Raw genomic sequence first — 21,000 nt, forward strand, 5'->3', positions numbered from 1 at the left:
GTATAGAACGAGCGAACGCAATGACAGAACAATACCTGAGATGCTAAGTTCATTATCAGCAATTTAGCTGGGCAGATCTCCTGCCATTTGCTGAAGTGGCCTACAATACCGCAGTGCATAGTAGCATGGGTGTCACCCGGGGTGAAATGCAAAATTTGTGTGTGCTTTTGTTTTTGATTGCAATACTTTTTCAGACCTCTGTAAAGAAATGTTGCCCAAAATCCAAAAAACTGCTCTATCCACAACAAGGAGATATTGTTCAGGCAAGTTTTTTTTTTTTTAAAAGGAACAAGAATTTTAAAAGCCACCTATAATTCTTAAGAGAGGCTGAGATGAGGGGGAAGAGGAGAAACTCACCTGCAGGAGGTTGGATGGGAGTTGCTGGAAGGAGAAAAAGACCCAATCAGGACCCTTCATGGGCTGGAGGACTCAGCGGGATCCCTCCCCATCGATAGCCCATAATGGGTTGTGTGATCCTCACTTATAGCCCCTCAAATAAGTGAAGCTGCCAAAAACATTCCTCAGGGAGACCCTCTTGGCCACCTGCTAAGCTTGAGGAGAGGCCTCCCCTAGAGGGTCCCCTCCCCACAACCTCTCCTCCAGCCCCCCAGACTCACCTTTCTTGCTCTTCAGGTAGGAGAAGAGCCCCACAGCCAGGAAGGCCACTCCTATCACGGCCCCCATGATCCCCGTCCAGAGTTTGCTCCTGGCAGAGCTGGAGGAGCGGGGCTCTGGGGAAGGAGAAGGAGCCTCACCTGAGCAGGAGGATCAGGCCCACCTTCCCCCAGGAGGGTCCATTCCGACTCTCCCCACAGGGAGGGTCTCTCCCCCTTCTCAGGGCAGGATGGGGTCCACAGACCAGGAGGGGAGGGAGGGGAGGGGCTTACCCCACTGGACGGTGATGGGGACCTCCAGGCTGGCGTGTCCCACCTTGCAAGTGTAGACGTCCCCCCGTTGGGGCTGGGTCTCCAGCATCACCTGGAGCTGGTAGGTCCAGTCTCCGTTCTGGAGCTCCTCCCCAAAGGCCACGCCCTCCTCCTCCGGCCGCCCATTCTTCAGCCACTGGACCTCGATCTCCACGGGGTAAAAGCCGGTCGTGGTGCAGAGGAGGATGGTGTTGGGGGAAGAGGGGTCCATCTTGGTGGGGGAGATGGAGACGGTGGGCTTGGCTGGAGGGAAGGAGGAGAAGGAGGCACATGAGAGACACAACAGGAAAGAAATAACACAGAAGACGGGAAGGACAGACGCAGCACGAGTCGGATGAGTCTTGGGATCTCGTTGAAAATGAAATCAGATTTTTAATTAGGTCTAATACCACAATATTTGTTTGTTTGTTTGTTTAGTAAACTTAGTTATTTATTAAATTTATTTGCCAAAGTGGCCACAACTAACCCAAAGTCTCACAGACACTCTCCTAGCCGTGACTGCCACCTGCTCTCCGGGAGTCCAGGAGAACCTCCAGAATTCCCAACTGGGTCTCTGGGACAATGCAGCTCCACCCGGAAGGAAGTTGGTTAAAGTCCCCCATCTTGGGGCTCCCAACACCCAAAGCCCTTTGGCCTTTCCAGGGTTCAGCCGAAGCCCCTAATCCCCCATTCAGCCCCTCCCCCCACAGCCTCCAGGACCCTCGAGGGGGCAGCCTCAGCATCTCCTGGGTCCCCAGAGGTGGAGTTGAAACCTTATAACATCAGCAGACGGAGGAGACCTCCAGCCCTGGTGACGGATGGCCTCACCCAGCGGCTTCATGCGGAGGTTATAGAGGAGAGGAGAGAGGACGGAGCCAAATGAGCAGCCCTGAAGGTGATCCACCAAGCTTGCCAAAGAAAGAAAGAAAAAGAAAGAAAGAGAGAGAGAAGAGAAGAGAAGAGAAGATCTTTGTCCCAATTTTCTTTGGTGTTTCAATCACTTTTCAAAAGGTTTTATTTGGAGAGAGAAAATTTCTCCTTCCATTTTCCCTTTTCTCCCTTTAGGATCCACAAGATGCAGAAATAAACAAAAAAATCAGCAGAAGATTTCAGGGGGAAAAGTGCAAAATGTGATGTGGCTGCAAAACCCCCCAATTTTAGGCAGCCTCAACAGAAAGAGGCATTTTTAAGGAAAGGGCAAAGGAGCCCAATGGGGGGGGGCAGCCCTTTGCTCCCCATAACTGCCAGGATCCCCTGAAGGAAAAGTTTCTCCCCCATTGAAGATGAGAGACCCTGAATCCCCCCTTCAGAGCAGGAAGGGCAGAAGAGGTTTTGGGGGATCTCATGATCTCTCTCAAGGATCCTTCCTGGGGGGCTTTGGGGGGATTCAAAGGGAGACCCACCCAGCCGGCCTCCTTCCCAGCCGCAGGAACCGGCCATTCCTGGGGAAGGAGGTGGGGAGGGGTCCCTCTGACTCCCACAGGGAAGCTTCTGCCCTGGATGAGGGGGGCAGGGAGTGGGGAAGGGATCCAGAGGGGATCTTGGATCTGGATCTCCTCCTTCAGCAAATGCTCCAACTGGCACACCTCTTGGATGGATTAATGGGGGGGGGGTTAGTCTGGATGAGCCCCCCAAGAGAGTTGACCATAGATCCATTCCAGCCCAGAGTCCTTTGCTAACCATTTTTTTTTTCTCTTGAGGGATTTTCTTCTTAACAGTAAATTCTATAATGCTTAAGAAGGACCCATTTTTAAATGGTTCTTTGTAATTCCAACCTGGGATCTGGTCAGGTTTCCATGCAGACAAATAGCAGCATTTCAGGTGTGAGTTGTTTTTATTTTCCAGGAAAATCCCATTTGCCTCTTGGGACATTAAAGGCCTTTGTGGAATTGCTAAAAGAAGGCAGAGGCTTTACAAACTGAAAATGGCCTTTTTAAAAAACAAAACAGGAAATGCAAATTTTGGATGAGAAAAAGACTTTTAGCAAGAAAATGGAAGGATCAGATTTTAAAGCTGCAATTTGGTATTTTTACATTTTTATTTTTATAGCCCATCCCAAACCTCCTTATTTACAATACTGCAAAAGTGAAGATTTTGGGGTTCCAATTTGGCCAGATGGGAGTTGCTGGAGATTTTAATTGGATCCGAAAAAGGTATTTTTTTTCCCTTTTAAATTCCTACCAAGGGACACAACTTTCTCCCTCGGCCCATCCAGGAATCCAATTTAATAGACAAATAGAGACCTCTTGATTTAAAACAGCAGGAGGACAAAGTAGATTTTATCTGCCCCACATCATGTCATTCAAGATTTCTTTTTGATATCAAGCTTGATGCCTAATGTAGTAAAATAGGACACAGATATAAATCAGAGTTTCTTGTAAGAATCAAATCCAGAAAGCACCCACAGGCAGACTGATTCAGCAGGATTCATTAAGTTCTCTATATATACATATATATAATTTTGGGGAGAGTTGAGGGAAGGTTGGGAGCCTCTCTTGGTGGCCAGAGAAAAGCTTTGGCCTCTCGGGGGAAGGAGACGCCCGGATCTCTCCGGAGAGAAAAGTCAGCTCAGAAGTCAAAGAAAAACAGAGAAAATTCCCCCAAAGAGACTCAAGAAACATCCTGTGATTTCAGGTCTCCTAAACTGGAGCCGCACCAACAATTTGCTCTAAATACATGGAATTTAATAAATATTCCTGTTCTTTCAATAAATGGAGAATTATTGGACTCTTGTCTGAAGTATTTTCATGGAAGTAAAAATAATACTTTAGATGAAGAAGAAATTATATGAATCACAATGAAATTCAGGATCAATATTTTGGATTTATAATAAAAATGCATTCTATTTATGTGGATGAAGCTTGTGAGCAGCTAAAGCAACAAACCATCCAGAGATTTTGGTCCTGTCCCTGAACCAGAGGGAGGAAGGGAGGAGGGGAGGGAGGAAAAGAGGAGGGGAGGATGGGCTTTGAGGTCTTTGGGCAGCTGATGAAGCTCCTTTCCCTGAAGGGAAAATCCCCCCAGAGACCCCCAGAAGGAGGGAGGAGGGAGGGAGTCTCTGAGAGGCCCACAAAAGAGACACACTCACAACACCAACACAATTGGCACTTGGGGCACTTTCGGAGGTTATGAAAAATCACTAGATAAATGAATCAAAGTGGTTGAATATTTAAACTTTAAATATTGTCCAGAAACAAATTAAACAGTTGAATATTATTATCTCCATGAAAATATCCTCTTTGGTAGTAAAAACATTTCCAAATGCATCTTATGTGGCAGTTTAAAATCCTCCCAGGTTTGCAGGGAAGAATTTAGGAGTGAAAGTGAGTTTTGCCTCCAGACTGAATATGTGGAGAGCAAAATCTCTTTTGGTTCCCCTAAAATATTGAATAATTTCCGGAAGGAGCAAATGCTCCAAGAGGCTTTTCTCTCTTAGGATCTGGAGGTTTTCCTCTTATGGAAGAAAGATCTTACTGGATTCTATGGTGAGACGTTATTTTTGGAGAATCTCTGGAGTCACAATGGGAACATTCAACTTAACCAGTTCTTAAGTTATGATGCTTTAAAGACTTCTCTGATTCTAATAAAAGGAATATAATTTCCCTGGAAAGGCCGAATGGCAACAAGGGCAGCTAAAATCCTTGCTTGGCCTCTGAAACCCCATCAGTGGATAGAAATATAGAAGATTTTTATTAGACAAAGAAATAAAAGGAGAAAAAGAAATGTAGGCAACATTGAAGGAATCTGGAAGGGAGAAGGAAAGAATCTGAGGCTTCAGGGCTGAATGGAGGCCCAATTTCTTTCTTATGACCCCAAATTCAGTTTTAAGCTTTGTGGGTGTTTTTGGACTCTCTCCCCCCAAATCAGGAGCCTCCCCAGGAAGGAAGAACGGAAGCGATCAGGGTTCCTATCATTGGGGTTTTTACATCTCGGTTTAAGGATTGAATCATGATGACAAATTCTTAAGCTGCTTTTGTTACTCATCTGTTTCCTTATTGGATTGAAAAGCTGAAGGGCTGGAAATGACTCTGAATGAAGAAAGATGAAAGAAAAGCAGGAGATCCATAGAAAGGGGTCGACAGGTGAAAAAGCATCTGCTAATTCTATTTTTTTATTTTGGGTAAAATGAAACCCACATTTTTTATCCCAAAGTGCCAAAAGCAGGATTTCTGGAGCAGAGGAAGAGAGGGAGGGGCTTCTGGGTGGGAAGAGGGAGGGAGACGGGAGGTTCCTGAATAGGATAGAAATGAATCAGGGATAGAGAGAAATATATATGTAGATACAGGGAGTCCTCGACTTAGGACCACAATTGAGCCCAAGACTTCTGTTGCTAAGTGAGATTTATTTATTTATTATTCGAATTTCTATACCGCCCTTCTCCTTTCGGACTCAGGGCGGTGAACAGCCAAAATAAAAACATTTATACATAAATACGATTAAAAATAGATTTAAAATAATTAAATTTGGCCCATAGTTTAAAATTTATCAATTTAAAATCCATATCAAAATTTAAAACCAACCATAAAATCATAAAATCAAGAGAGACCGGCTAACTGAAAGAGATGAGTTTTTAGGGCCCGACGAAAGGTCCGGAGGTCGGAGATCACTCGTATCTCTGGGGGTAGATTGTTCCAAAGGGTAGGTGCCACCACAGAGAAGGCTCTCCTCCTGGGGGTCGCCAGCCGGCATTGTCTAGCCGACGGCACCCTGAAGACGCCCTCTCTGTGGGAGCGAAGTGGCCGGTGGGAGGCTATTGGTGGCAGAAGGCGGTCCCGTAAGTACCCCGGCCCTAAGCCATGGAGCGCTTTAAAGGTGATCACCAACACCTTGAAGCGCACCCGGAAGTCCACCGGAAGCCAATGCAGCTCGCGCAGGAGAGGAGTCACATGGGAGCGCCCCGTCGCTCCCATAATCCCCCGCGCGGCCGCATTCTGCACCAGTTGGAGCCTCATTCTGCACCAGTTGGAGTTTGTTCAATGAATTTTGCCCCATGTTACGACCTTTCTTGGCTTAGGACCTGGTTACCTATGGGACCGCCTACTACCACCAATAGCCTCCCACCGGCCAGTACGCTCCCATAGAGAGGGGCTCCTCCGGGTGCCATTGGCCAAACAATGTCCAATGGGGAGAGCGGAGAGCCTTCTCTGTGGGGGCGCCTACGATCTGGAACGAGCTCCCCCTGGAGATACGGAGGATCCCGGATCCGTGCACCTTCCGTCGCGCGCTCAAGATTTTCTTATTTCATCAAGCTGGCCTGGCCTAAATCTTTTCCCCTTTTAAATGTAAATTTTAATTTGTTTTTAAATTATTGGGTATTTTAAATTTGTCTCAGCCAAATTATTTAATTCGTTTTTATTCTATTTTAAATTTTTGTATTTATGTGTTTTATTCTGTGGCTGTTCACCGCCCTGAGTCCTTCGGGAGTAGGGAGGTATATAAATCCAATAAAAACAAAACAAAACAAAAAACAAAACACAGTCATTAAGTGAATCACTGCAGTTGTTAAATGAGTAACAAGGTTGTTAAGTGAATCTGGCTTCCCCATGGACTTTGCTTATCAGAAAGTCGCAAAAGGGGGTCACGTGACCCTGGGACGCTGTGACCGTCACAAGTCTGAGTCCGTTTGACCATGTGACCCTGGGGAGTCTGAACGGTCGTAAGTGTGAAAAACAGTCATAAGTCATTTTTTTTCACTACTGTTGTAACTTTCAACGGTCACTAAACGAACTGTTGTTAAGTGGAGGACTGCCAGTATTGAGCAGGAGAGAGAGAGACCTGGCTGGATTCCCTTCCCCCACCCCCACCCCAAAAAAACCTTATCTGGATGGATTTTCTTGTGGGGGGGAAATGGATCGAAGGGATCCCAGATTCCAGACAGGAGGAGAGTTTGGAGCCTGGGAAGAAGATTTTGTCCATCTGAGAGTGTAGAATAAATAAATAAATAAATGAGTAAAATCTCCACCTGGGAGGATCCCAAGGAGTGAAAGAAAAGGGGGGTCCTGGCCTCCCCCTCCCAGGGAAGAGCCCCCCTCCCTCCCTCCCCCCCAGACTCACCTCTCCGGCCAACCACCCGCTCCTCCGCCTTGGCCGCCTGGTAGCTGAACCCCCTGTAGTTGTGCCGGCAGAAGCGATCCACGGAGGCCTTCTGGTACTGCAGGATGCGCTCATCCCCGTTCCAGGTGTCCACATCGGGCTGCACCAACGGAGAGACGGCCACGTATTTCCCGAGGTCGCTGTCGAAGTAATAGATCTCCTGCCGGTCGTAGAAGCGCCTGTCCAGGAACCGCACCCGCTGCGTCCCGTTGAGGAAGCGGCACTCGGACTTCACCTGGGCCAGGAAATGGGCTGCGAGGGGGAGGAGGAGGGGAGGGAAGGCGGTCAGGAGGGACTCCAGGGCCCATCGTTCCCAGCCACTGGGAGAGGAGGGGGGATCTACGCGGGAAGGGGGAGGGTGGCGGGGGACCTTCCGAGAGAGACTGGCGGAAGACGCCCCCTGGAGGAGGGAACGGGAACTCTCTCAGTCCCAGAGAGGAAGGGAGGCTTCCTGGGGGGGTCTGGAGGGGGGAGGGGAGGAAAGAGGGGGAGGGGTGGGAAAAGGCAGGCAGAAGCTCAACCAGTCCAGCGATCCCATTCAGTCTCTGCAGGGAAGGTTGGATCTCAAGGGGCAGGAAGGATGGGGGGAGGGGCTGGAGGGAAAGTAGCTTCCATCCCCCCCACTCTCTCTTCCTTTGGGAGGGGATCTGGGTAGGGGCCACAATGAGGACATCCAGACCTACCCTCCTGGGGTCTCCCAGCCCTTCAGTCCTCACCTTCCCTCCGTCTCTCCCCCCTTTTCTTCTTCCCCCGAATCTTCAGCCCAGCTCCCTCCCTTTGGGGGACTCCTGATTCCTCTCCCCCTCCCCAAAAAGAGCCGCTCAAAGCGAGGGTCTCCCGCCCCCATCACAAAAGGGAGCCAGTTTCCGAGGAGCAACTCAGACCCCCAACATCCTCCTCCCTCCCTTCCCCCTCCCCTCCAGGGGGATTATGGGGGGTTCTTGGTCTCCTCCCCAAATTCAGGGGCTCCCCAGAAGGGCCCGAAGCCCCCCTCTCGCCTGACCTTCAAAGCGTCAAAGTTGAGATTGAGAAGAAAAAGTGAAGTTTCTGAAGAAGGAAAAAGACTTTTGCTCAAATGCCTCTTTTCCCTTCTGGGGATTCAGGGCTGAAAATGCCTCAGTTTCCCTCTTTCGCTTTTCCTCCCCTTCCTCTTTCCCTGCAGCCCCCTCCCACCCAGGCACAGGAGAGGCCGCCACCCCCACCTCGCCTACATGGGGGAAGGGTTAGGATTAGGGCCCCTCTCTCATCCTCCTGGGGGGGGGCTGTGGGGAGGAAGGGGGAGGAGACCACGCAGAGATCGAGGCTGCTGGAGGCTTCCTTCCCCCTTCCCAGCCCCCTCCTCCCCCGCCCAGCCCCCTCCTTACCGGGGGTCTCCTCCCCCCCTTCGCTCCCGGGGATCCGGGCCAGCGCCCCCAGCAGCAGCATCAGGGGGAGCCCAGCCAAAGCCATGGAGGCTCCCCACAAGCGCCCCAAAGGGGGGAGAAAGACGCTCCCAGCCCCAGAGGAGGAATCGGAGGGTCTGGAGGGGGGGAGGAGGTTTCCTCGGACTTCGGAAGAGGGAGAGTCCAGAAAGAGCAGGAGGACCAATGGGAATCCGCCCTTCTGCAGCGTCATCGGTCTCCGGGCAGAGCCTCCCTTGACTTCGCCCGATGCAGGAGAGAGTTCAGCGCAGAGAGAGAAGCGGAGAAAGTGGGGGAGGGGAATCCCTTCAGTCTTGGGGGGCTGCAATCTGGGGGGTCTTTCATGTCCTCTTCCTTTTGCCCCCCCCAATTCTCCTCCAATCTCCCATCTAGTCTCTGTTTTTATTTCTTCTGTAAGTAAATATTAACCATTTCTATACCAACCACTTAACTTAATCAGTAAATCCCAGAAGTCCAGATTTCATTTTTTTCTGCCCAAAGTCCAGAAGGGGCTTCCAGGTAGAAAAACAGCTGGAAATCTCTTCTTTCAAAAAGTTTATTTCGCATCTCTGCCCACTTTTTCATTCCATCCCTTCCTCCATCCTGGAGGTTTCTTTCCATGGAAGGAATTCTTGCTGCAGTCAGCATGTCCAGTAATAGAGACTCTGGACTCTGCAGGGGGCGGGGATGAGTTGGTGACTATGGACACACACACACAAACACACACACACACACACACACGCACACTGACCCCTCCCCACATTTCCTGGCCCCCAGGTGAAACCCCCAGGAAGCCTCTGACCTTTGACCCCCTTCCTTCCTGGCACAGGGGCTGCCGGAGGGGAGGTCTGACCCCCAGCGCTGTGGGGTTCAGGTCGGTTTGGGTTCCAGAATGGCTGCTGTTGAGCTCAATGGGGGGGGGTGAATCAGAAGGGGGGGGAAGAATCTCCCCCTGAAGGACTGCTGGAGCGGAGCCTGTGGGGGGTTCAGCCCAGAGTCTGGAGGGTCTCCGGCTGCTTCCTCTTTTATGGACAGTCCCAGCCTTTCTTCCCCTCCCCCCACAAGCAGGAGGGGATGGGTGGGTGGAAGGCTTGGGGGGGACGGCCGATGGGGAGACTCAAAGTCTGGAAGGGACCTTAGAGATCTTCTAGTCCAGCCCCGTGGCCTCCGGGGATGCAGCCCCCCTTCTCCCCACACAATTCCAGGTGGGGGGGCTGCCCCATTGATTCATTGGTTCTCAGGATCAGGAAATCCCTCCTGATCCCTTCCAGGTCAGATCCCATATGCCCTTCCAGGCTGATCCACCTTCTCTGGGCTTCGGCTTCTGTCAGTTGAGGGGTGATCCCAGGAGACGCTGCCCCACTCTGGGATCTGCTTGTGAGATCCCAAGTGAGCGAGGGAGATCCCAAGGGCAGGAGTGGGACTCCACTCGGTCTCCCCCTCCAGGAAGGGTCGCAAGTGGAGTTTCCTCCCACCCAGAGCCCAGCCAAGACCCCCCCATCCCCCCTTCTCTTCCGGCCCAAGCCCAGAATTCAGGGAGGTTCCCCGTCTGAGCAGCGGCTCTTCCTCCGTCCCCCCCCCCCAAATTCTCAGCCAAAGACCCTCAAGGCACTTTTTCCTCCCTGGAAATTTTGAGGGTGGTTTTTTTTAAAATTTGATTTATATGATTTATATTTATATTCTCGGGAGACTCAGGGCGGCTTACAATGCGCTAAGTAATAGCCTTCATACTTTTATATATTTATACAAAGTCAGCTTTTGTCCGCAACTCCCTCCAACTTTTGTAGGTGTGTTTGTACAAAACGTCTTTTGAAGAGAAATATCGTTTCCAAATAAATGCAACTTTTCCCTCCTTTCCAAATTTCTGCCGTGATTTGAAATAAACCTTTAAGCTCAATAAATCTCACAAACATTTTATTTTATGAAGTAGCAGATTCTCCATTCCTGCCGTTTCTTCTTTGCCAGGGAACTCAACGTTTTGCCTGCAGGGATCGTGAGAGAAAAGGGGATTTTAGGGGGAGAGGAATCAGTCCTGGGACTCCCAAGTCCTAAGAATCAGCCTCTGAGATGAATTTAGTTCTTCTGGAGGGGAGTTGGAGGAAACATTTTCCCAAAAGAAGGAGAAGAAAATCCATATCCACGGATATGATGTGTCAGAGGATCTGAGCGGATTTTCTTCCTTGGAAAAGGTTTCAGGATTATTTAGGAAGGATGGACGGAGGGACAGTATATTAAACCAAAGAATAAATTTATAATTTATAGAACAACCTGGAATTTTAATAGAAATCATGAGGACTTCAGGGATCCTATTTCCTCCACTATAGGATTACAGCCTTTTCACCATCACAGTCTGGAAATCTCTCTCCCCACCCCCACAAACTATCCCAAAAGGAGACCTTCTGTTTCTTCTTCTCCTCTTTCACTTCATCCATAGAAAACTTTTTTTTCTAGTCTTTGGAGGAGATTCAGGTTCCTGTGAGTTACGCAAAGGCGGCTTAGAGAGATCCTGAATTCCGGATCCTGTTTCAAGAGCTTTGGGGGTCCAGAGGTGGCCTGGGTCCTTTCCAGGGATGGGGGGGCTGGAGGGGTCCAACTCCCCCCTGGCCCAGCACCAGCCTCAGCAGCCCAGAGCCAGGTCCACCCCAGCATCTGCCCCACAGTTGTGTATCTGACACAGCCACTCGCACACAGTCAGCCCCAGATCCAGGCAGCCTCTGTGGGGCCTCCACCCCTCACCTGACCCAGGCAGAAACTCTGGGCCCCTTTCATGCTTCCAACCCCCCAAATATTGTGCTCTTCTCCAAGTTCTTTCTTACACACACACACACACACACACACACACACACACACACACCCAGAGCAGCCCTTCCTTCTCCATCCCCCAAGAGCTGCAGAGGCGCTTGGGCTTCGCTTCCCCAGCCTGAAGCTTTGGGCTCCTCCGAAGCGGAACTGAGGAACCGGCCAGGATCCAGCAGGCAACAAGCCTCCATTCTCCCTCAGGGACTCCCCTCCTCCTCCTCCTCCGCCCCATGGCTGAGTCTGCAGGTGGGGCAGCCACAAGGTCCTCTGCCCCATTGGAGGCGGCTGAAGGGGCCCCTCCCCACAACCTCATTATAGGACTCTGGTCCTTTTCTCCCTCAGTTAAAGCCCATTGAAGAAAGGAGTCCTTGACTTAAGATGGTTCATTTAGTGACCGTTCGAAGTTACAATGGCTCTTCGCCCAATATTCCTTCTTTTTAAAATATTTTTAATACTTTCATGTAAATACCTGTTTTTATTTTTGTTGTATGTGACCCAGAGTCACTTGTTGTGAGATGGCTGGCTACATAAATTTGATAGATAGATAGACAGACAGACAGATATATACTGTAGATGGATGGATGGATAGATAACTCCAACCCTTATATTTTGAATATAAGCAGAGACAGTAGAAGCTTATTCGTTCCCATCCGTGTCTTGTCCGTTCGTTGCAGCCTCTTTAAACACCTTCCAATTTCTGCCCTTGAAGGAATCTCCTCATAGAGCCTCCACGGCTTCTGCCGGCCACAGTCTCCCTAGTTCTCTCCTGGGTCCTCTCTGATGAACCTTAAAGGCTTCTCTGCTGACCGGAGCCTCCCAGAGAGAGGATCGGAGGGGCCAGGAGGAGGGGGAGGGGCGGCCTCAAAGGCTCCCTGGGGGTTCGAGAAGGCCCCGTCCAGGGTCTCCCCTCCCCTGGTGGCAAAGGCCCCGTATGGGGGGAAAGGAGGGGGGGCTGCTTTCAAGGCGGCCTCTGGTCTGCTGGGTTTCCCAGGAGCCTCTTTCCTCTTCCACCAGGCCCAGAACCTGCCTCCCAGGTGAGGCCAGGGGAGTCCAAGCCCCCCATGACTCTTGGGGGGAGCTTCCTCCGGGCCTCAACTAAGTAACAGAAACTTCCATCTCTTTCCTCTGGTTGGTTGGGAGGCTCCGAATATTCCCCCATCCCTCTTTTCCCCTCATTTATATTAAATGCATTGAAGGAGGTTTTCGTGTTTCTTCTGTTCAGTTCTGTTGGTTATTTCTTATACATTATTCTTCCTGTGGTGGCCCCAAGACCCCAGATGAGGAAGGAGAGGGGGAAATTCTGCCTCGGGGATTGAGGCCCCTGGAGTCCTGCAGAGTCAGTCTGGATGACCTCTGGAGGGGGCGAGGCTCAGTTGGAGGGCTGTCTAGGGGCATCTAGAGGTGATGGGGAGAAGGGAGAGGTCTTCCACTTAGGGCTGCCCCATTGAAATCCCCCCCTTTTTCCCACAGAGAGCAGGTCTTCCCCTCCGTGGCAATGTCTTCTGCACCAGGAACGGCTTCAGATGGATTCCTTGGAGGTCATCTAGTCCAACCTCCTGCTCAGGCCTACACCATTTATACCATCGAGCAGGAGACTCTATACCATTGGAATCTGAGCCCCAAAGAAGGAGGGAGCCATTGGGTGCCCAAATGGGGCAGGACCCTCCAGTTGTGAAGGAGGGAAATGGCTGAAATGGCTGGGTGAATGTAGGGGAGTCTCGGGTGCCCCCCAATGGCTCCCCACAAACGCTCAGGGAGGACCGTGCCTGCTGCCATTCTGCTCCTCCAAAGGGGGCTTGAGGGGAAGCAGAGCAAGGGGGCCTCTGAGCAGAAAGGGGGGTCGTGCCCCTTCGCCTCCCTGGATCTGCCCACCCTCCTCCTGAACCAGTTCTGGCGTCGGATCCAAAGTAGCCTGGATGGTGGATCCAGAGGCAGCGGAGGGAGGAGCCTCCTGCGGGGGCAGCAAAAAGGAAGAGGAGGAAGAGGAAGGGAGGATTCCAGGGTTTTCTTACATCTGAAGTTTATTCTTTTATAGCAAAGCGAAGGGAAGGGAAGTGAGTGGGAGGAAGAATAATGTAGATGAAGCTGCTGTGGGTTCAAAGCCAGGAGAGTTGAGGGGTCCGGAGTGACAGGTCCACCTAGCATCCCTGGGGACAGTCTAGATGGTCTCCACCCCTCCCTCACAAGAAAGAGCGGCCCTGAAAGGAAGCTGGGGTGTATCTGTGTCTCAGCAGGAGAAGGTCCAGGCTGCCATTCTCCTCCTCCACCAAAACTGCCACCTTCAGCCTCCATTTTTCACAGGTTGCAAACAGGACAAAGAGTCATCAGCTGTTAAATAAAAAATATGCTTTTGCATCGGAGAGTAGGATTAATTCATGAGTGCTGTAGAAAAAGAGATGGGGAAGAAAATCAGAATATAAAGAGACACTTTTCCTGTAAATAATAAATTCTTCTTCCCTTTCATCCCCCACCCCCAAGGCAGACCCACACTGCAGGAGGGGTGGTTGATAGGCGGGGACACATAGAGAGAGAATCCGCCCATTTCAGGGAGGAAAAGGCTGGGATGCTTCATATGAAGAGAGAAGACGGGGCTACGATGGGGGTGGCAGCAAAGGGGGGAGCCTGGGCTCACTTGGCCAGAAATTGTGTGAATTCTCACAAGGAGAAGGGGGGTCAGGAAGAAGAGCCTGTCCAGGTTCCAACTGATGAACCCAAAGGAGTCTCCCAAGAAGGCTCCCCACAAGCGCCCCAAAGGGGGGAGAAAGACGCTCCCAGCCCCAGAGGAGGAATCGGAGGGTCTGGAGGGGGGGAGGAGTTTTCCTCGGACTTCGGAAGAGGGAGAGTCCAGAAAGAGCAGGAGGACCAATGGGAATCCTCCCTTCTGCAGCGTCATCGGTCTCCGGGCAGAGCCTCCCTTGACTTCACCCGATGCAGAAGATAGTTCAACGCAGAGAGAGAAGCGGAGAAAGTGGGGGAGGGGAATCCCTTCAGTCTTGGGGGTCTTTCATGCCAGCTCCGGAGGAGAATGTCCTCTTCCTTTTGCCCCCGCCGCCCCAATTCTCTCTCTTTTTTTTTTATTGTAAAAGTTTTACAATTACATTTTCACCCCATTTTCGCCCCCCTAACCCACCCCAAACTCCCCAACCCACCCTCCCTAACCCCCCCTAACCCTCCGCCCCCCGGACTTCCATAGAATATACCCCATCATTATCCCCTGTATATAAAAAACCTTGAGCTCTAAACCCCCCCAACCCCCGTATTATTTTTCATCTTCACATAGTTCAAATATTTCTATCTTAATATAATATAATACAATACTATCAATAAAAAGCTATTTGATACTTCCTAGTTTGATATTTGTTCTGCACATAATCTATCCACTTTTTCCATTCACATTCATAAGTCTCTTGTGAGCGGTCTTTTAAATATGCTGAAATCTTCGCCATCTCAGCGAAACTGGCCATCTTCAAAATCCATTCTTGAACAGTAGGCAAAGCTTCATTTTTCCAATATTTACCTATCAACAATCTCACTGCTGTAATCATATACAAAATCAACTTTGTTTCGTCCACTGTAAAACCCTTAGCTATACCCAATAGAAACAATTGTGGAGAAAATTGAATTTTTTTCTTCAAAATATTCTGCATGACCCACCAAATTTTTATCCAAAAAGCCTTAACTTTCTTACAGGTCCACCAAATATGATAATATGTAGCATCTGTACAATCACACCTCCAACATTTTGGCTGAACATTAGGGTACATGCACGACAGTTTCTTAGGGTCTAGATGCCATCTATAAAACATTTTGTAAAAATTTTCCCTCAAATTCTGCGACTGTGTAAATTTGACATTCTGAACCCAAATTTTTTCCCATGTTTCCAACATCACTGGTTCTTCAAAATTTTGTGCCCACTTAATCATACAATCTTTAACTAATTCAGTTTCTGAGTCCCTTTCTAACAAAACATTATAAAGTCTTTTAATATGCATTGGACCTTTCTCTTTTATATGTCTAACCAGTTCTTCCTCATGCAACATAATACCAATTTTTTGGTCCTCTTTCCATCTCAGTTGTAGTTGATTATATTGAAACCAAGTTAAGTTAATCCCTTCGTCCAACAGTGTCTGTAATGTCTTCAATTGCCATCTGCCCGCATCTGTAAAAAGAACCTCTTTGTATAAAAACCCCCCGAGTGACATTATATTTGTATTCCACATAATATGACCAAGATCCAGCCATAGCGGTATTTTATAATCCCATTTGAATCGGTGCTTCTTCCAAACTCTCATCAAAGAATCTCTAAGTATATGGCTTTTAAACACTTTATCCACTTTGTTATCATAGAATAAATAAGCATGCCATCCAAATTCAAGATCAAAACTTTCTATATTCAGTATTCCAGTCTTTTTCCTTCCAAACCAATCACTTGCTAAAGTCAAAGCTGCTGCTTCATAATATAACTGTAGGTTTGGAAGTTTAAGACCTCCCCTTTCTGGAACATCTTGCATGATTTTCAATTTCACTCTCGGTTTTTTCTCGTTCCAGACAAACTTATTCACTCCAGTTTGCCACACTTTCAATTGTTTATCACTTTTAAGCACCGGAATCATTTGAAACAAAAAAAGAAATCTTGGCAAAATGTTCATCTTAACTGCTGCTATTCTCCCAAGTAAAGACAGCTGCAGTTTTTTCCACATCTCCATATCTTTCTGCACCTCTCGCCACAACACCTCATAGTTATTTTGAAACAATTTAATGTTTGATTCTGCAACCTGAACTCCTAGATATTTAACCTTTGGTACAATCTCAAAACCTGCCTTGTTTTGAAATTCATGTCGTCGATCTTGTGTCATATTTTTAACTATCATCTTAGTTTTTTTCTGATTCAACCTAAAACCTGATACTGTACCATAATCTTGTATAATGTCTTTCATCTGGATTATTGATTCCATTGGCTGTGTTAGGGTAACAACCAGATCATCTGCGAATGCCCTTATTCTGTAATCCTCTTGCCTTATCACTATACCTTTCAAGTTATTCGAATCCCGTATTGTGTTCAACAAGACTTCTAGTGTTAAAATAAATAACAATGGGGATAACGGACAGCCTTGTCTGGTCCCTTTTTCAATATTGAACTCTGATGTCAAACTTCCATTAATAATAATCTGTGCCTTTTGTTCTTGGTAAATTGCTGAGACCGCCTGTATAAATTGGTCTCCAAATCCCATTTTCCTTAAAGTCTTTAGTAGAAAATTCCAATCCACTCTATCAAAGGCCTTCTCCGCATCCAAGAAGACCAGCACTGCAGGAATCTGTTTATTCTTCTCAAGATATTCCAATAAATCTATAACTTGCCTTACATTGTCCTTCATGTATCTGCCCTCTATAAATCCCGCTTGGTCATCGTGAATCACCTCTTGGATTACTGGCATCAATCTGTTGGCTAATACTTTTGCATAAATTTTATAGTCATTATTTAAAAGAGATATTGGTCTATAATTTTCCGGTTTTTTAGGACCTACTTGTTCTTTTGGTATCAAAGTAATATATGCTGATTTCCATGATGAGGGTATTTTACCGCCTTGTTGTATATTGCAAAATAGATCTCTAAGTTGTTCCACCATTTCTGCTTGTAAAGTTTTATAATACACTGCAGTCAATCCATCTGTTCCAGGAGCTTTAGCTGTTTTCAATTGTTTAATTGCTGCGATTATTTCCTCGACTGTTATAGGATAGTTCATTCTTTCTTTTTGTTGGCTAGTAATTTTTGAGACTCTTTTCTCTTCTAGATATTTTTCTATAAGTCCATTCTGTATATCATCTTTAGCATATAATTTAGTGTAGTAGTCTACGGAGACTTCTTTAATCAATTTTTGTTGAGAAATTTCTTTCCCTCCAATATCAATACTCTCAATAGTCCGTATACTCTGCTTCTTCCTTAAGGTGTAGGCCAACCATCTTCCCGGTTTATTAGCATTACAGAACATATTATGTTTCGCATATTGTAAGTTTGTTGCAGCTTGCTCCGCCAAAAGCATTTGAAATTGATCTTTCAAAAGTTTTATAGCACCAGATATTCTTTCATCTGTTGGGTTTTTAATGAGTAGCTGTTCCTTATTCTTTATTTCTACTTCCAATTCGAGTCTTTTCTTTTGTCGATTCTGTTTGTGTTTAGAGTTCATATAAATGAGTACCCCTCTCATATACGCTTTACTCGCATCCCATACAATTTCAATTGGGGTGCCCTTATTCAAGTTCATCTCAAAAAATTCTTTCATCTGTTTTTTAAGTTCTGTTATATTTTTTTTCATATCTAAACAAATTTTCATTTAATCTCCATGACCTTCTCTCAGTCTTTCCCATCTCAATTTCTATCCATACAGAACTATGATCAGTTAAAGTTCTTGGAAATATCTTTGTTCTTTTTGTTTTAACAAGTAAATCGTCTGATAACAAAATAAAGTCAATCCTGGAAAAAGATCTATGTCTATCAGAGAAAAAAGTATAGTCCAATTCTTTTGGGTTATGAATTCTCCAAATATCTTTTAATTCCAAATCTTCTTTCATATCAAAAAAAGTCTGTGGTAGTCTGATCCTTACTTTCGCCAAACTCTTTTTATCTAGTTTAGAATCAATTACTCCATTCCAATCTCCCATTATTAAAATAGATCTGTAATCCCATTGCAATATTTTATTATGTAAAGTCTTATAAAAATGATCCTGTTGTTGGTTCGGAGCATAAATTCCAATCAAAAGAATTTGACCGTTTGCTGTATGCAATTCAATTGCGATAAACCTACCACCTTCATCTGCTTCTATAATTTTAGCAAACAATCTTTTATTTACATAAATAACCACACCATTCTTTTTTTCCGAAGTTGAAGCTATAAAATGTGTTCCTAATTTAGAGTTTATCAGGTATTTATGATCTTGAGTTCGAATATGAGTTTCTTGTAAACAAATTATGTCATTATTAAATTGTCTCAGATATGTAAGTAACTTCTTCCTTTTTTGTGGTGAATTTAATCCGTTAACATTCCAAGATAAAAGCCTAATTGTCATCTTGACCTTTCTGAAGCGATGAGCTGCCTTGCCTCGTTTCTTCTGAGGTCTTCGGCCTTGCTCCCCCCAAGGCTTCACTTTGTGTGGTGCTTTTAGTTCCCCTTTTATGTTGACTTTCTTGTTGTTGTTTTTCTTTTATTTGCTTGGAAATTGCACGAGTTATACGCTGGTCCTTAACTTCAGGCATCCGAGCTAGATCCAAAGCAGCATCTCTTGTTGACAAAATTGGTGAAGATTCTAACAGGGATTCCTCCATAAGGCCTCCTCCTCCAACAGCTCCCTGCATTTCCACTAATTCCATCTGCTTGGACTGTTGTTCCCTCTCATGCTGAAATTGCTTTCCCTTATCACTTTTTGTCTCCAGCATTGTAGATGTACGTGGGGATGATGATCTTTCTTTAAGAATATTATAGTAAAAATATTCCGCCTTCTGAAAAGTATTCAATCGGTGGCTCTCTCCATTATATTTCAAAATTATACCAGTTGGGGCATCCCACCGGAATGGTATTTCTTGCTTTTGCAATTCATTCACTAGAAACCTATATTCTTTCCGATCTTTTAACATCTTAGGTGGTAATTCCTTGTAGATTCCAATTTGAGCTCTCTCCACTTGCACAGAGGAAAGAAAGGATCTTTGCAAAATATCATTTCTTATTCTTCTGTTAGTAAAATATATCACCACATCTCTGGGCAATTTTCTTTATCTAGCCACCCATGAATTCATTCTGTAAATTTTGTCTATTTTATAGACCACATCTGCGGGATCAATTTTTAACAATACAGCCAGGGCATCAGAACAAATCTGTCTCAAATCTTGCCTATCATTCTCTTTTATTCCTCGAAGCCTAATAGCAAATTCCATGGATCGAAACTGTATCATTGTAATTTCATTTTCAACTCTCTGCACTTTATTATCCACATCAACAATTTTAGAATCAGTATCCTTCATTTTGACATTAACTTCTGATTTGAATTCTTCCAGTTTGGAATCCACTTTGGTAATGGTTTCTGCCAAATCAGAAACCACATTTGACAATTTGTTAGACACCTTGTCATAATTCTCTTTCATTGCCTCTTTAAATTCATTAATTTCTTTCTTCATTTCCTGTTGTGATTTTTGAAATTTATCATCCAGAGCCTGGGTAATAAAATCTTTCAAACTTTGCACATCAAAATCCTTTCCCTCACTCTGCTGACTGGGAGGGGGCTGCTGTTCCGGTTTGTGAGTGGGAGATCCCTCCCCTGCAGCCTTTCCTTCCTGTTTCTTTGAAGCCATTCTGCCACGTAAATTAACTTTTCTGAAAAAAGGAAGTCTTTTTTTCCCCCTTTGCACCTCCACAAAGTCCTTTGAAAAAGTCCCCCAGATTTAATCAAATTAGAAATTAAATAAGCTGAAGCAAGCTCAGGTTTATTTTAAAAAGGAATTTTTCTTCCACTCTTCTCTGTTCGCTTGCTACAAGCAGTGCTACAATGTAGCTTATTGAGATAGCTTTGCGAGATCACTCTCCCTTTCAGCTCGTTAACACTGGAACGGCGCTATTTTTTCAAGCCGTTTCCGCTCGCTCTAACTTTTCCCGAATCAGAAGTTCAAAAGCAAAGAAATACTTGCAGTTTCTTGGTTTAGGGGTTGAGGTTGTGTTATAACAAAATTATTTTCCAATCAATTTAGATGTTTGCTGCAGCCGGCTTGCTCTGACAGGCAGAGTCGTCCCACGCCGTCCGGAGTCTCTGCAAGTTGAAAGGGAGCCGCGCCCGTTTCCTCCCCAGTAGCAGACTTCTGGGGGTTCACGGGGGCTCGACCTGCCTCTTGCTTCCCTCTTCTCCTCAAATCCTCAGGATTTTGGAGTTTTCAAGCCGCTCCCCTCACTCGGAGCGGCTCTACAGGCGGCGGGGCTGGCGGTCCTTCAAAAGCGACCGTCTTCGCCGGTGGCAAACAAACCCGGAAGTCCCCCCCCGCCCCAATTCTCCTCCAAACTCCCTTTCTTTGGGCGCCTGGACTGGAGGGGCGGACTAGATGCCCTCTGAGTTCCCACAGTGCCCAGAAGGAGCCTAAGGTGGATCTGCCGAGAGTCCAGAAGGGCAAAGTGGATCCAGAGCTCGAGGGTCCTTCGGGGCTCAGAAGGGGAGGAGGAAGCCCCCAGCAGCTGCGCTGGATGACAAGGGGGGAGGGGCAGCCCCACAGCCAGCCAGGACTTGGGGGTCACACGCTCTCCCCAATCCGAAGGGAAGCCAGGAAAACCCTCAGCTGACAGTCCATGCAGGATCTGCAGGGATCCCTTCTAATCCAGCCGGATCCTCTCCCCAGCCCCCCCCTTCATGGGGGAATCTCTTGGCTTCACAAGAGAAAAGGGCGTTTCCCTTCCTTGAAACACGCGTCTCCCTTGCTGAGAACGTCTGGACGGACCGGCTCCTTCAGATTTCCCGCCCCTGAACCCCGATTGTGTAGGAATCTCCCTCTTCCTTTCTGTGGGTCGGGATCCCCCTTTTCCTTGCAAAGCAGCCCCGGATGAAGATCCCAGAATGAATGCTCCCCTCGTTCCCCAGGTTGCACAGACCCTCAGGCCCTGGGCCTTCGGCTGATGCTGTGCAACGCCCGGTCCGTGGTAAATAAAGCCCCCCTCATTTGTGATCTTGTTCAGGAGGGGGAAACGGACCTGGCGGGTATTACGGAGACCTGGTTGGGCCAGGAGGGGGGGTCCCCCTCGTTGAGATGTGCCCACCCGGTTTCCACGCATTCC

The 21,000-nt window shown here is 47.2% G+C and overlaps 1 protein-coding gene across 1 annotated transcript in view; it reads right to left on the minus strand.

Annotated features, from left to right (window-relative positions):
- Nucleotides 1-413: 413 nt before the first annotated feature.
- The window catches only part of LOC148116171 (rano class II histocompatibility antigen, A beta chain-like), a 55,803-nt gene continuing 35,216 nt past the window's right edge, over nucleotides 414-21,000 (minus strand). Inside the window, exons 3-4 of the mRNA XM_087885411.1 lie at nucleotides 888-1,169; nucleotides 414-490 (exon numbers count right to left, since the gene is read on the minus strand). Of these exons, the coding sequence (XP_087741537.1) occupies nucleotides 414-490; nucleotides 888-1,169 (359 nt within the window). The remainder of the gene's footprint in view (nucleotides 491-887; nucleotides 1,170-21,000) is intronic.

Source organism: Pantherophis guttatus, chromosome 2 (assembly GCF_059756535.1).
Source record: "Pantherophis guttatus breed Tessera chromosome 2, ASM5975653v1, whole genome shotgun sequence".
NCBI classification, from domain to species: domain Eukaryota; kingdom Metazoa; phylum Chordata; class Lepidosauria; order Squamata; family Colubridae; genus Pantherophis; species Pantherophis guttatus.